Source organism: Delphinapterus leucas, chromosome 1 (assembly GCF_059928025.1).
Source record: "Delphinapterus leucas isolate spDelLeu-1000000601 "Yukka" chromosome 1, BTC_Dleu_Yukka2, whole genome shotgun sequence".
Lineage (NCBI taxonomy): Eukaryota > Metazoa > Chordata > Mammalia > Artiodactyla > Monodontidae > Delphinapterus > Delphinapterus leucas.
Window position 1 is genome coordinate 31,808,909 of NC_143129.1, and position 14,955 is coordinate 31,823,863.

The window sequence follows — 14,955 nt, forward strand, 5'->3', positions numbered from 1 at the left end:
CGAGGACTATTTCAAAGTGTTCTTTCAATGGGCGTTAACTCCAAAATAATGAGATACTACTCTTTTGAATTATTTTAAATGCTACCCTCTACTACTCTGTAGAATTTTAAGTGATTCATGTTTATATACTGCCGCCCCTCCTCCTTTCAAAATGTCTTCAAAAATGGAGAAAAATGGGTCCATGGGCCTTTCAATATTTTATCAATTTACTCACTAACGGTGGGATGAGATCATCCTGTTTAGAATATGACCTTCTCGTGTAAGATGTGGTGCACATACGGAAGGCTGGTTTCTGGCAATATGTGGAGGTGGCTGACGTTATGGGGTAACATTTATTTCATAAGCTTAATATCATTGTATGGTTTGGGTCTTGTTTTTTCATCCACCACTGGTTCGTATATTGGAAAAGAGGGCCCTGATTCCATTCAGTCTTGAGTCTGGGGAATCTGCATTGACCAAGAGGAGATGCCCTCAAGTATCAAGTCCCTTCACGGAGGGGTCACCAACGTGTCAGACACGATGCTAAGTGTTCTACATACATCGTCTCATATAATCCCCATAACAGCTCTGCAACGGACCACCTTGCAGAGGAGAAGATAGAGACACACCATAGTAAGACGCCTGCTCGAGGTCACACAGTAAGCAAGGAAGCTGCACTTTTATTTCGGGTGCATGAGCTGCAAATCTAGCGTGACCCAACATCTAGTCCCTCATTGTTTGAGACTTGGATAAACTCATTGATAAGTATCAGCCTCAGAGTTCCTTAAAAAAAAAAAGAAATCTGTTTACTTTGTCATTTAAAAAAAGCAGTAGCTGGGCTTCCCCGGTGGCGCAGTGGTTGAGAGTCCACCTGCCGATGCAGGGGACACGGGTTCATGCCCCGGTCCGGGAAGATCTCACATGCCGCGGAGCAGCTGGGCCCATAAGCCATGGCCACTGAGCCTGCGCGTCCGGAGCCTGTGCTCCACAACGGGAGGGGCCATAGCAGTGAGAGGCCCGCGTACCGCAAAAAAAAAAAAAAAAAAAAAAAAAAAATCAGTAGCCGTTGTTACCCCCTTGGGTAGCTCACTATGGACAGTGAGCTTGGTTCCTTTCCTCAACTCTACAGAGAAAGCAAGTATTCTGCCTGAGGAAACCAGGGCTGGGGAGGATGGCCAAATGGGAGAGGAGGTGAGATGCTGTCTAAAACAAAGACAACTGTGAAAAAGGGTCACATCCAGGGAATCTTCTCTCCGGCATGATGTCACTTCCCTCGCGCAGCAATCCTCAGCTCTGCCCCCCACCCCAGCCTGGCCTCAGAGAGCTGAAGAAGAGGGGTGAGTCAGGTCCCCTCTGCTTGAGAGAGAGAACCACTTTCCCACACCTCTCAGCTCCCCCACACACAAAGGACCGAGGGGAGAATAAGAAACACTTTTAAGCAGCATAGCACCTTACTCAGTATTTCTAGCCTCTTTCTAGGGCTTAGAAATATCTCTGAAGGAGAAAAACAAAAACACAGACCATTCCACCAACTTAACCCAAACGGTCAGCTTGGTCGGTAGAAAAGGAACAGAACCTTTCCAGCACTAGTCACATTAGGTGCTCAGCGTGAGCTGAGCTACCCCAGGGGGCGCTCCAGGAAGTGCTATTTACATTTATACCTATGGCTGTGAAAGCACAGCTGACTTTAAAGGTAGTATGTAAGTTCAGAAGAGGAGGTGGTTATTACTCCACAAAAAAAACTCATGTGTGGATTTTTTTTTTTTCATTTCACCTGACTCTTGAGGTAGTCTCCACCTGGATACGGGTGTGTGTGGATACGACTCTTCCCTCACTTTCTTGGCTTTGCCCTTCCCTTAATTTTTCTCCCTCCACAGAACAGAACAGGAGTGCTCTACTGCTGACCGTCTGTGAACATCTGCACCTCCTTCCTTTTTCAGAAGTGGATCAGCAAGGAAGGAGCATGGGTGTGCTCACCTCCTCAACGCTACCTTCACCTTTCACCCGTCCGTCTGTCTGGCATCTACGTGGCATCTATCTATATGTCGTGAGAGGAACTAGCGCCCCCCGCAATTCATGTCCACTCAGAGCCTCAGCATGTGACCTTAGGATCTCTGCAGATGTAATTAGTGAAGGGTTGGGATGAGATCATACTGCCTTAGAGTGGGTCCTAAATTCAATGACCAGTGTCCTTTTAATAAGAGGGAAGAGAAGAGGAGAAGGCCTTGTGAAGACAGAGGCAGAGTCTGGAGTGACACAGCCACAAGCCAAAGAACACCCGCTGGAAAAGACAAGGAAGAATTCTCCCATTGAGCCTTCAGAGGACTACGGCCCTCCCGACACGTCAGTTGTGGACTTCTAGCCTCCAGAACTATGAAACAATAAATTTTTGTTATTTTAAGCCACTTGGTTTGTGGTAATTTTATTATGGCAGCCCTAGGAAACTGATATACCATCCATCTATCTATCTATCTATCTATCCATCCATCCATCTTCATTGTTCCCTTCCCTGCACTTATTTCACCACTGCCAGATAAATTGTTCTTTAAAGCTGTGGTTCTTTGCCCTGGCAGTTAAAACAAAGCCTGGGTCCCGCCCGAGATATTCTGATTTAATTGGTCTGGAGTGTGGCTTAGACGCTGGTATTCTTCTTTTTTTTTTTTTTTTTTTTTGCGGTACGCGGGCCTCTCACTGTTGTGGCCTCTCCCGTTGCGGAGCACAGGCTCCGGACGCGCAGGCTCAGTGGCCATGGCTCATGGGCCCAGCCGCTCCGCAGCACGTGGGATCCTCCCGGACTGGGGCACGAACCTGTGTCCCCTGCACTGGCAGGCGGACTCTCAACCACTGCGCCACCAGGGAAGCCCTGGTATTCTTCTTTAAAGCTTCCAAGCAATTCTAGCGTGCAGCCAACTTTGAGAATTCCTGTTGTCAAGCAAGGAGATCTTTCCATTCTCCTGCTCTGAGATCTCCAGTGGCTGTCTTCTGCCTACCAAATTAAAAAATGATAGCAACTAACACCTTCTGCTCTGCAATTTTCAAGGTGCTTTCAAGTTCATGTGAACCCTCGAAACACCAGACGACATAAGAACAGTTCCATGAAACCCCTACAATCTGGTCAACAGACCCTACAGAGAAGATGAGCTTCCTTCTACAGATATTCCAGCCGAGTCTCTCCCCAACACTCCCACCCCCGGCTTCGAATGTTTTCTGCAGTTTCAACATATGAGATACTTACATAACGGTAATTACTAGCTACCCGATGGAGAGTGGCTGTGATGTGCTTGTTATTATGATGCTGTAACAATAGGGAAATCTGAGACAATTGAAAACCATCCGCGCAGTATGAGTAACCTCTCATTCTGTGGAGGCACCCAAATGAAATAATCTGACTTGCTAATGTACTGTCTGATCCACCGGGTAACGCAGCTTGTTGTACGGGATGAAAAGCCCATGTTCTCGGCCATCCTGCAGGCTTCCACAGCAGCTCCACGGTCTGCATACCTCATTAGCTTCTCCTACCAAGCTTTTCAGCTACCAAATGCTTATTAATCTCCTATGCCCATCCCTGAAGCAAATTACTGAAAGTTTTGCATAGAAAAACAGCACACCTCTATTCTCTATTCTGTAAAGTTCAGGAGGTCAGACATCTAAAATGCGCTTGCAGGGCTGCTTCTTTCTGGAGGCTCTAGGGGAGGATCTGATTCTTGATTTTTCCAGTTTTTTAGAGGCCGCCTTCACTCTTTGGCTTACAGCCCCTTCCTCCCCCTTCAAAGGCAACAAGCTTACATCTTCTCTCTTCTGACCTCTGCTTCTGTCCTTACATCTGCTCCTTCTGACTCTGATACTCCTGTCTCCCTTTTATGAGGACCCTTATGATTACGTTGGACCCACACAGATAATCCAGGATGATCTCCTCATCTGAAGATCCTTCACTTTACCATATCTGCAAAACCTCTTTTACTTTGTAAGGTAGCCTATCCATAGGTTCCAGGGTTCAGGACATGAACATCTTTGAGAGGCCCTTATTCAGCCTACCACCCAAGTAAATGACCAGATAAAAAACATTTCTGTAATTTCCTGATGAAGTTTGGGTGTTTCCTTCAGCCCATGGCCCTGCCCGTATTTATAAGAGGTTATGACTTTTTTGGAATTTCACCCTGAGCACCATATTCCTGAGAAATGCTCTGTCCATGACTGAGTATACAAACTGATTCCTTTTCTTGTGTTCAGCATTTGTCAGAATTTATAAAGGTGATAAATAACACTCATCTGGCCATCTATAAACAGGAAAAAAACAAAAACCCATGATGTTAAAAGATTGTGACATCTTGTGCTATCGGCCTAGCTGGACAGAGCAGCAGCAGATGGGCAGCAAATTGGCACTCAGGCTGGCCCAAGAAGGGCACTTTGCGTATTTCAGGAACAGGCAGCTGAGCTCTGGAGGGCTGCAAAGAACGTGAATGGGAATCCTCCACTCCTGACACACTGCAAACACCTGCCCTGCTCCTTCGTGAAAAGCGGCTCAGTGAGGAAGGAGCACACGTGCACCTCACCCCGCAGGCATCAGCTGTACTACCCGTGCGCTTCCAGGTTCCACAGATCCATCACAGTCAAAGCCTCTGGGTGCTGGACCACTAGTGAGTGTCAGAGTCCACCTCCCTCTTCCAAGGGCACCTGGAAGTCCTCCATAAAAGGGTCAGCACCAAGTCCTCCCATGGCTTCTGACCTCTGAAGAGCAAGGCTTATAGGTACCGCATGGTACCAATTAATTCCTAAAGATATAACTAAGACAATCCCTCACTGACTTCAACCAGAGTTCAGCCTGGAATTATCTCTAACACTGATTCCAGTGGATGTTGTCTGAGAAAGCAGGATAACTTTTATCAAACTCATTTTCCCTCAAATCAAGAAATGCTCATTGAATACTTCATCACATTAAGGCTTCATTATGGATTTATTACTTACGTATTCATCTAACATCTTCTCGAATTTTCTTGACAAGTTCAATTTATCAAGGTCCTATAAAATAAAGTTCTTCTACCCTTTCAAATGCCCCTGTACTGAGGGGGACATCAAAAAGCCACCTGGACTACTTACATTGCCTCCAAGGATTTATTGACTATCATTAAGATACTTCAGGTTAAAGATTAGCTTGGAGCCAATTAACTGGTGGTTTCCACCAAAAACCTTGAGGTCCGGATAGGTCTTATAGCCTGGAATTTTTTCCTAAATCTAAGGCCAGTCAGGAGAAGCAACTTTAGTGTTTCCTTGAGATTGGAGCTTTCCCTAACTAGCAGCCAGTTTTTTATATGTTAGCTGCTGTCAGAAACAGGAGAATAAAACGAATCTATGTTCTCAATGAGCAAAAGACATCAAACATAGTCAGGAAGCTCTACCCAAAAGAAACCTCCAATCTCTCAACCCTGGGTTTCTCCTCTGGCAATGAGGGAACTGATAGACGTTCCCCTGTGTTGCAGTTTACAAAATACGTTCATACTTTTTTCTTAATTGTTCTCTATGTTATCTTGCAAGGTAGGGATTTCACTCATAAGGAAATAGACTAAAATGTTAAGCTACTAAAATGAGGTTCAACAGACGGTGGGGCCATGGACTTGAACTAGGCAGGACCATCTCCAAATCTCCCACCATGATGCAAAAGGCAATTACCATCCTATAGTAATCACCAGCATTCTGTGATTAGGAGCATTATGTAAAGTCTTTCCTGCACGTACTTACTATTATAAATGTAAATCAGGCAAAAGCAATTGTCATTCAAAAGAGTTCATTAATCTGTGGTGAACTACAAGAAAATAATCCAGACATGTCTCTTCAAAGTCAAAACTCATGTGATCAAATGAAAGTTCTAGAGCATTCTCTGCTTTCCATATATATGTATTGATGGTGTTACATGTCTGCAAGTTAATAAAAGAAAGTCTTTCTTTGAAACAGTCCATCTTAACAACTGCTGTGAAATCAGCTTGCTATGATATTTAATGAAAAATTATCTTTGTGGTTTGTTTGCCATTTTTGATATAATCTCAGTGTCTCCTAACTTACTATTTTTCTTACCTCTCTGGATAGATTCATATTTATCTGCGATGCTTATGGGTTCCCACACTTTCTGGAGGTTTCTGAGAAACGTGAAGGATACAGCAAAAGAGAATCAAGAAATCTTCCTACTGCAGCCTTTGAAGACTGCTACACAGTGGTGTAGGAAACAGGGGACTTCAGGGATTTGATGAGGGACCCTTCTATCACCCATACAGAGGTTTTTTTGTTTGTTTGTTTTTGTGGTACGCGGGCCTCTCACTGTTGTGGCCTCTCCCGTTGCGGAGCACAGGCTCCGGACGTGCAGGCTCCGCGGCATGTGGGATCTTCCTGGACCAGGGCACGAACCCGTGCCCCCTGCGTCGGCAGGCGGACTCTCAACCACTGCACCACCAGGGAAGCCCATACAGAGGTTTTACCCTGCTCACTATTGCAAAGCCTGTCTTCATTTTTGTCATCCTCCCTGCACTTAAGTGGCAGAAGGGCAGCGTCCTCTTCTCCCTTGCTTCTACAGGCTCCGGGTCTGTTGGTGCACAGCAGCATCAGTGGCAGCAACAAAGTCTAGATGCTTCTCTGCCCAGGAACAGCTCTGGCACTAAGCCAGAGGGCCATCTTCTCTGTGGGAAGGGATATGGGAGTAAGGGTGAGCACGAAAAGTGAGGTCAGCTTTCAGAGCAGTCACCCATCTCTGCTGAGCTGGCCAGACTGTGAACTGCAGAATATTTACTGCCGGGAGATGTCCGTAACAGGAGCCATTCAGTCTAGCCAGACCCAGAGCCCCCCCTCTTGGGCATCAGGAAGACATAGTCATGACACGGGGACACTGGTTCACAGCCAGGCACCAAATCTCTTGATCCCAGAGAGATTTCCTCTGATCCCTTTAACTACTGCTCAGGGGAAATGCAGAAATTAGCCTGTTCTGAGTTGGAAAGAAGCAATCCAATTTACCCAGGGCAATCTCAGGTTGGTGGCTTACGGGAATCACCTTTGTATCCGGCTTCGGCCGGTGGCGCAGTGGTTAAGAATCTGCCTGCCAATGCAGGGGACACGGGTTTGAGCCCTGGCCCAGGAAGATCCCACCTGCCGCAGAGCAACTAAGCCCGTGCGCCACAACTACTGAGCCTGAGCTCTAGAGCCCGCGAGCCACAACTACTGAGCCCGCGCACCACAACTACCGAAGCCTGAGTGCCTAGAACCCGTGCTCCGCAACAAGAGAAGCCACCGCGGTGAGAAGCCCACGCACCTCAACGAAGAGTAGCCCCCGCTCACCGCAACTAGAGAAAGCCCTCGCGCAGCAACCAAGACCCAACGCAGCCAAAAATTAAATAAATAAATTTACAAAAAAAACCACAACGCACCCTTCCCCTGCTTCCTACCCTAAGGGCCACAGGACAGGAGCCTGGGATTCCAGACCATGGCAGCAGCCCCGACCAACACATAGCATAGTGTCTGGCGTTTGGTAGAGCTTAATAAACGTTTGTTATTGTACAGGAAATTCTTTTTCATCTGAGGTAGGGGGAAAAAAGGAGGAGCAGAAAGAATTATTGCACACATTTTTTAAATGTACCAATACTCCCTAATCTTCCTTTTAAGCTCCATCTTCAGCTCTCCCCCTTACAGAAACTTTCCCCACACTCTGAATACTTTATATGAAAGCACCAGTTCCACGCTCTTCTGTCCTCACTCATCGGTGCTGTGCAGCAGCTGAATCCTCTAACTAGCACCTGATACACGTTACAGGGGCTCTAGGGCGGCGGAAGGTGAGATGTGAGTTGTCTGTGTAACATGAGTATGCGGCTAGCACAGCCCAGGATGTGTAGAAAATATGACCTGGGTAGAAGGATGTGCACCAGAGCATTTTATTTACAGTAGCAAAAACCTAAACTCTAATAATTGATGCTTGGTTATATAAATTAGGGCATACTCATATAATGGGTAGTATTTAGATAATGGAATACTAGGCTACCATTAAAGATCATGTTTTAGAAAAGTAGATAATGGCATGGGAAAATGCCCCTAGTATATTAAGTGAAAAGCAGATCAGAGAATTGAACATAATCACAATTTTAGAAACTGCATGTGTAGAAAATCCTGGGAGGAAGTACACCCAAATGTTAGGTAGTCTATTTCTGGGTGATGTTGATTTTTAAAGCCCTACTTAAACTGTTTCATATTTTTTAAATTTTATTTTACAACAGACATGTATTCTTTTTTTATAATTTTCAGAATTGTCTATTTTTAAACTACAAACCAAAAAAAAAACCATATTATTCAGCAACGGAAAGCAGCTATTCTGTTCCTGCCCTAGATGGTTATGTTCAAGCCTTAGACTATGAAGCCCCAACCAGGGTGCAAGTGGTTCCTCATTATATTTATATCTACAACCCAGAAAATTCTGTCCAAAGGTGAAGTGGCAGCCAGGCGCCCACAAGTCAAAAGAGGAGTCCTCTCCCTCGGTATACCATATGGTTTCTGAAAAGAAACCATATCTGGAAGAGATGCTGACCAGAGATTGCTCTGGAGTAAGCTAAGAAAGTTGGAAGCAGCTGTGGCGGGGAGAGCCGTTCTCCTGGGCAGGGGAGAGCTGGTGTTGGTCTGGCACCGTCTCTGTGGCCACAGGTAATTATTCCATTTCTCTAAGCATGCTGATCCCCACCTGTAAAAGAAAGATCTAACATCTGCCCTGCCGACCTCACAGGCCTACTGGGGGGTTAAACAAAATGATGTGTGCTCTATATTTTATAAACCAAAATCCAGGCAATGAAAAGTTTGGTAGCCCAAGAACGCTAACTTCTTAAGGTAATGATCCACGCTCCCCACTTTCTTTCAAGATATCAAGAGAAACAATCTATATTCCCTTCTACACTCTAGGAATTGCACCAGAAATTTTATCAGCCACATTTATAACTCAAGTTATGTTTCCCGGTACCCTTGCCCCATGAAACAGAAACTATGCTATGTGTTCACTCAGCGTGTTCCTTTTTTCTCCTGGGCATATGGACAGATCGGCCTGCCCAGGCTCCCCCTGAGAGAAGGTGAGACCAGGAGACTGAATTCTTGCCCCTTCCAGGCTGGGTCCCCACATGTCCCTGTGAGATCCTCCACCCTCTCTCTTCCTCCAGTTCCTGGCTGGTTGTACAAGGTCTGGTGGAAGACTCTGAGGCCTCTGGAAAAGGGTGACGTGCTAGATGAAGGAGGCTGGGTCCCGATATCAGAGTGGAAGGTCACCCACCAAACACCCCATACGACAGGGACACAAGCGAGAAACAACTCGAGACCGCTTGCCGCCCCAATTACCTACCCCAGCTAATACACTCTACGACCTTGGTCCCCTCTCCACCCCAGAGCGACAGTCAACACTTCCTGCTGCTTCCCACATGAGTGACTCAAGGGACACAGAGAACACGTATGGTAAAGCCAACCCTCTTCCAACAGAAAACTCACACGAGCAAAATTAAGACAAATATTTTAGATTCCTTGGCAGACTTAAGACCTGCTCTCTTATTTCTATAGGGAAACTTGAGAGTACATGCTAACTTAAATAACTGAGAAGAGAAAATAAGAAAAGGGGAACACGCGGTTGGTTACCTAATCCCACAGTATTTAAGGTGGGGTGCAAATAGAAAAGGGTTAAGGTCTCTCAAGTTGGGAGAGATTAGGAAGGGTGTCGACCTCTCCTTCAGAGGGTAGAGACGATGGAAACAGAGTGCTATCTTGGATCACTCGTTCCTCATATATTTTATCTCCATTTAGCATTGTTCAGCAGGGCTACATGGAAACATTAGGCTCTGAGTTGGGGAGTTCCCAGGAGGACAAAGTAGAGACAGGAAGTGTTGCCCACTTCTCTGCTTTAACTGTAGCCAGCCCTGCCCTTTCTTGCTCGGAGACTACTTACCTGGTAGGGGTAGAGGGTGACCCCGTTGGTTCTCGACAGGGACCAGGTGCCATCCAGGTACTGGTGAGCCTGGATGGCCACTGAGTTGAGGATATTCCCATTGCTGGGGCTGGTGGCCATCTGGAGGCTGACCTTGGCCTGGTGGGTTGGAGACCCACTCTTCTTCTCCACCCCATTGCTGACCCCGAGGCTGTTGGGTTTGCTGCTATGCTTATTGGTGATGAGGGCTGTGTAGTTGGAGGAGGCATAGGAGGTGGGCACAAAGGCCCAGTCCCTGGGCTGCTGGAGCCCCCCCACGTGCCGGGACCCCACCGGAGTGGGGATGTTGGAAAGGGCTGGGGGCGAGCCAGGTGAGCCATCGAAGTGCTCACTGCCAGCTGCCTGTTCCAGGGTCAGCACCATCTGAATGGCCTCCTGCTTCAGCTGGTTCAAGTGTGTGGCACAAATGTCACAGCGGTTGTCCCTGTCATTCCATGCCTTCCGGATGGTGTTGGGGACCTGGAGCTTGTCGTGAATCACAGCCGAGAAAGCAGCGTCCTGGAGAACACACAGACAAAAAAATAAGGAGAGTCTATCAATCAAGGCTGGTAAGCGCAATTCAGATGCCTGGTTTCTGAGTTAAGCCCTAGATGTACCCAAAGAGTTTGACTGTTTGACTGACATCCAGCAGAAATGAGCGGCCAGATTGGCAGACGAGCCCCTAGTTGACAAACACATTTGACAAATGTAAGAAGTTTTGTTTTGTTTTTTTGCGGTACGCGGGCCTCTCGCCGTTGTGGCCTCTCCCGCTGCGGAGCACAGGCTCCGGACGCGCAGGCTCAGCGGCCATGGCTCACAGGCCCAGCCGCCCCGCGGCATGTGGGATCCTCCTGGACCGGGTCACGAACCCGTGTCCCCTGCATCAGCAGGCGGACTCTCAACCACTGCGCCACCAGGGAAGCCCAACAAATGTAAGATTTTTATAGTGGAGACTTTAAGGAATTAAAAAAAAAAAAAAAAAGCTTTCTGAGCATCCTCCTTACCAGGCCAGTCAAACAAGAACATTCCAGATTCTTCCCCTTGTGTCCACTAAAGAATCATAGCTATACCTGGATGCTCCCAAGGTGGTCATTAAGTAGACACAAATGGTCATCCGGGCCTGGCAGGGGTGAGTGCAGTCACTCTGGACCAATGCATTGTGGGCCCCCGTGAACTATGGAAAGTTGGCAGCAGGTGGAGGTACTACTTGTGACCCAGAACAGAGATTCTATTCTAAGAAAATCCTAGCCTCATTAACACCGTGTGCTAAGTGCCACTGGAAGAAAACCAAACTAAACAGATTCTGGACCAGAGATCTAGCCTCTCCAGCAGCCCAGCAAACCCCTACAGATTCACTGTGTTTACCATTGGCCCCATGGCAGGCTGGCCATGCCTGTACCCATGTGTCTGATATCCTGATCCATCAAAAGAAAAATGTCTCCTTGATAAACAGTCCAAGATACTTTTCCCCAGAAACTTCATCTAAAACTATTAAAAACTCTTTCGTTCAGAAGCCCTTATCTAAAAGAAATCAGAAAGTGAATTTAATGAGGATGATTTCTTTCATTTACTTTGCTTTAATTTTTATAGGAAAGCAAGACTGCACAGAGAAATAAGCAGTAGGTGTGTTAACTGGGTATCAAAATATTTGGCTTCTAGTTCTGGTTCTGCTACCAATTAGCTACGTGACCTTGGACGACTTACCTAGCCTCACTGAACCTCTCATCTGTCACGCAAGGCCGTGGCCTGTCTTTATTGTAAGGTCCTTCCAACTCCATGACTCTGTGTAGGGAAATGGAGACAGGAGAGGACAGTGTCTGCATATATGGACGGAGCCACTATGCTATTTTGGGGACCTGGTTGAACTTCTGAGATTCCACAATTGCTGCAGGTAATTGATGAGGGTTATCTCAAGGCCTGTTTTCCTTAGGACATTGGAAGAAAAGCTTCCCTTCCGAAATGTGCTGGAGCTTTTTTGGGGTGGAAACCCCATCAGGGCTGACTGGAGTTTGATGAGCTGTGGGTGGGAAGGGAGATCAGCAGTGGGAGGGTCACCCTTAATTACGATCCATCTTGATTATTGGCTCCAGCATTTTGTTTTCCCTGTTTAACTACCCTGAACAGCTCTTCAGCATGCACTGATTGATTGATTAATAAATCAAGAGGCCTCTTTACACAGCAGCAGCGAGGAGTGACTCAGGAGGTGGAAACTCAAGACGGTCATAGAAAATGATGGGGAACCATAGGAGGTCAAGGGTGATCAAGTCTCGCTGACGAAGCGATGCAAATCACGTGACACCTGCTTGCGGTGCCCTCCTCAATGAGAGCTGCTTCGTCCAGAGTCCCTGATCAAAACTCAGCATGTGTGGGACCCAAAAGGGCCCATTAGGGACCATTACCTCAGTTTCCAGATAAGGAAACAGCTCCAAAAGGGTTAAAAGCTCGGACTACAACCAAATTTCTTGACCTCTAGTCCATGATTTTCCACTTCAAGAGACAAAGAGCCATATTCATCAATGGACTCATAATTTTGCCCAGACTTAAGGCTTTTCCCACATTCATCTATAAAATGTTCATTTATTTAAAAGGAAGTATTTGGGCCCCCATATGTGTCAAGATATAGACTCTTGCTTTTTCACATAATGAGAATTTTCCCTTGTCAATATATGTCATTTGAAAATGTGATTTTTTTTTAATGACCACATGGTATTTTATCCTGTAGCTGTTTTGTAAGTCATTTTTTTATTCCCAGGTCTACTACATAATTAGAGGCAGCATGAGAGATCAGAGACTGGCATTCAAAAGCAATCTGCCACCCACGGCTTATGCTTTTAAGGCACCAAACTATTTGGTCTCAAGAAACCTCAAATTAATCGCTTACTCCCAATCACCAAGAGGAAGCATCACAGTAAAAAAGGCAGCAATAAGATCAGTCCCATCCACACATCATAGTTTATTTTAGATCCTTGTAGAATCTAGATGTGACCCTGACATCTGCAGCTGGAGCAGAAAAGATACATCCACTCCAGAAGAACAGCCTGGTGCTGGGGACTCCTTTTCTCGCTTCTTCTTGGTTTTCACTGCTCTCCCTTGAAGCAGTTCCTTCCTCACTCAGCCTACTGCTATTTGCTGCTCGACTTGCCACAAGCCATGCATGTTGGCCTCCAATGTGCCAAGCCGCAGATCCTGGGATGCACGAGAGCAGTTCCTGTTCTCTCTGAGTTCACCCTCCAGGGAACCCACTTGGCTCCTGGATTGCCAAACGCCATGCCCCCTTGTTGCCACCTCTAGCCTGGGACCAATCGGCACACACTCAGACCCATGGAGCCCAGCGCTCCCCTCCCGGTTCCCGAGGGGTCTACAAAATCACCTTGAGCGCCGGAGCTGAGCCCGCCACCAGGACGGCCCCCCCGACAGCCAGCACGTGGCAGAGCCCAGAACCCACTGTTGTCTCATCCAGAGGAAGGAGGAGATGAATGCTTTCATGAGTCTTCAATTGCTGACAGATGTCAAAGAGGTGTTCCCTAAATTAAGCCACCCTTGATCTGAAACTTTTTGTGAGTTCTTATCATCAAAAGGCCTCAGTCAGTCAAAAGATACACCTTATGGAAACTAAAATCCCTTTCAAGTGCTGGTCTACACACTATAAATATTTCAGTGCAACTCAAAACTTCGAAGAGGAATGGTCAACACACATAGCTTTCTGTAAGTGCTGAAACAAAGGGAATACTGCTTCAAGGGAGAGTAGTAATAAACAGGGAGAAAAGAAGGTTTCAGAATCATGGATGGCTCACACTTACTGAGCTTTTCTGACATGGACCAAAGAAGAACTGTGGGAGTGCCCTCTCGTTTAGCTGGCACCAAAAGAAACCTGCACTCAGAGAAGGAATGAGTTAAGTGTGCAGTCTGGCATGCTACCTAGTGCATGGGCTTCAAACACATTCATATTGTCTATCCCGATTCATCTCGTGACTTCAGAAAATAGTCAAATGGGAATAACGGGAATCCATGAACGGCTAAACCTCGATTTTTGGAGTCATAATTTTTATCTCAGCACCTTTGAAAATGGGCTAGCAGCACTTGGGCAACGTTTTCATCCTAAACTTTCAATATAAGTGTTCTGTGCCCAAAAGGTTCTCATCTTTCAAAAATAATACAAAATTGTTATTATCCCACGTGTACCATGAAGAGGAATTCAAGAAAACTCTTAGGAAACGGATAAAGGTTCTTAGAAGGAAGGTTAGGGATAAATGAAGTTAATGTGCAGACACCTAAATCTGCCCACTTAGTGACTGCTACAAAAGAACAAAGAAAACTCCAGAAAATGGTTTTCCAATCCCTTTACTGCTCTTCCACTTCTTCTAGGGGCATTTCAGGAACCAGGTGTCCTGCCATGTTCCCTAGGGCTCTCGTAATCTAATGGCTCTCAAAGATTGACTCACATGTCTTCTGGCACACTGCTCTAAGAGATCATGACTAAATCTCTCTTCCTCAGGCAAGGGCAACCGAACCCACGGCTTCCATAGCCATCTGTATCCCGGTGACTGGGAATTCTCCATCTCCATCCATGCCTGGCCCTTCTCCTGAACTCTGAGCCTTACCGCCCCCTAGAAAACATCATCCAGATAAATACTCTTCAAACTGACAATTCAAAATTAATTTTATTTTCCCCTGATCCTATTCTTATTCCAATAGTCACTATCAAAGTAAACAGTATTATTATCCACTCAGGCACCCAGGCTAGAAGTCTAGAACCTTCCTCGTCTCCTCCCTTGCCCTCCAATCCAATCACCAAGTGTGGTTGATGGTCCTTCCTAAAAGCTCTTGAATTGTCCCTCTTCTCCATGCCCACTGCCATGAGAAAGCTTTCAGCATTTCTCACATCATCATGGTTTCCCTGATTCTAGCCTTGACCTCAAAACCCTCCCTCCACAAAAAAAAAAGGATTTAACTAAAATGCACGTCTGATCATGTCATTATCCTGCTTTCCTGCACCTCTATTCTAAGAGCGATCT

The 14,955-nt window shown here is 46.3% G+C and overlaps 1 protein-coding gene across 1 annotated transcript in view; it reads right to left on the minus strand.

Annotated features, from left to right (window-relative positions):
* Window positions 1–10,995, minus strand: part of LOC149750438 (kinesin-like protein KIF26B) — a 43,692-nt gene extending 32,697 nt beyond the window's left edge. Inside the window, exon 1 of the mRNA XM_089907759.1 lies at window positions 9,923–10,995. Within this exon, the coding sequence (XP_089763885.1) occupies window positions 9,923–10,324 (402 nt within the window). The 5' untranslated portion in view covers window positions 10,325–10,995. The remainder of the gene's footprint in view (window positions 1–9,922) is intronic.
* Between the last annotated feature and the right edge of the window lie 3,960 nt (window positions 10,996–14,955).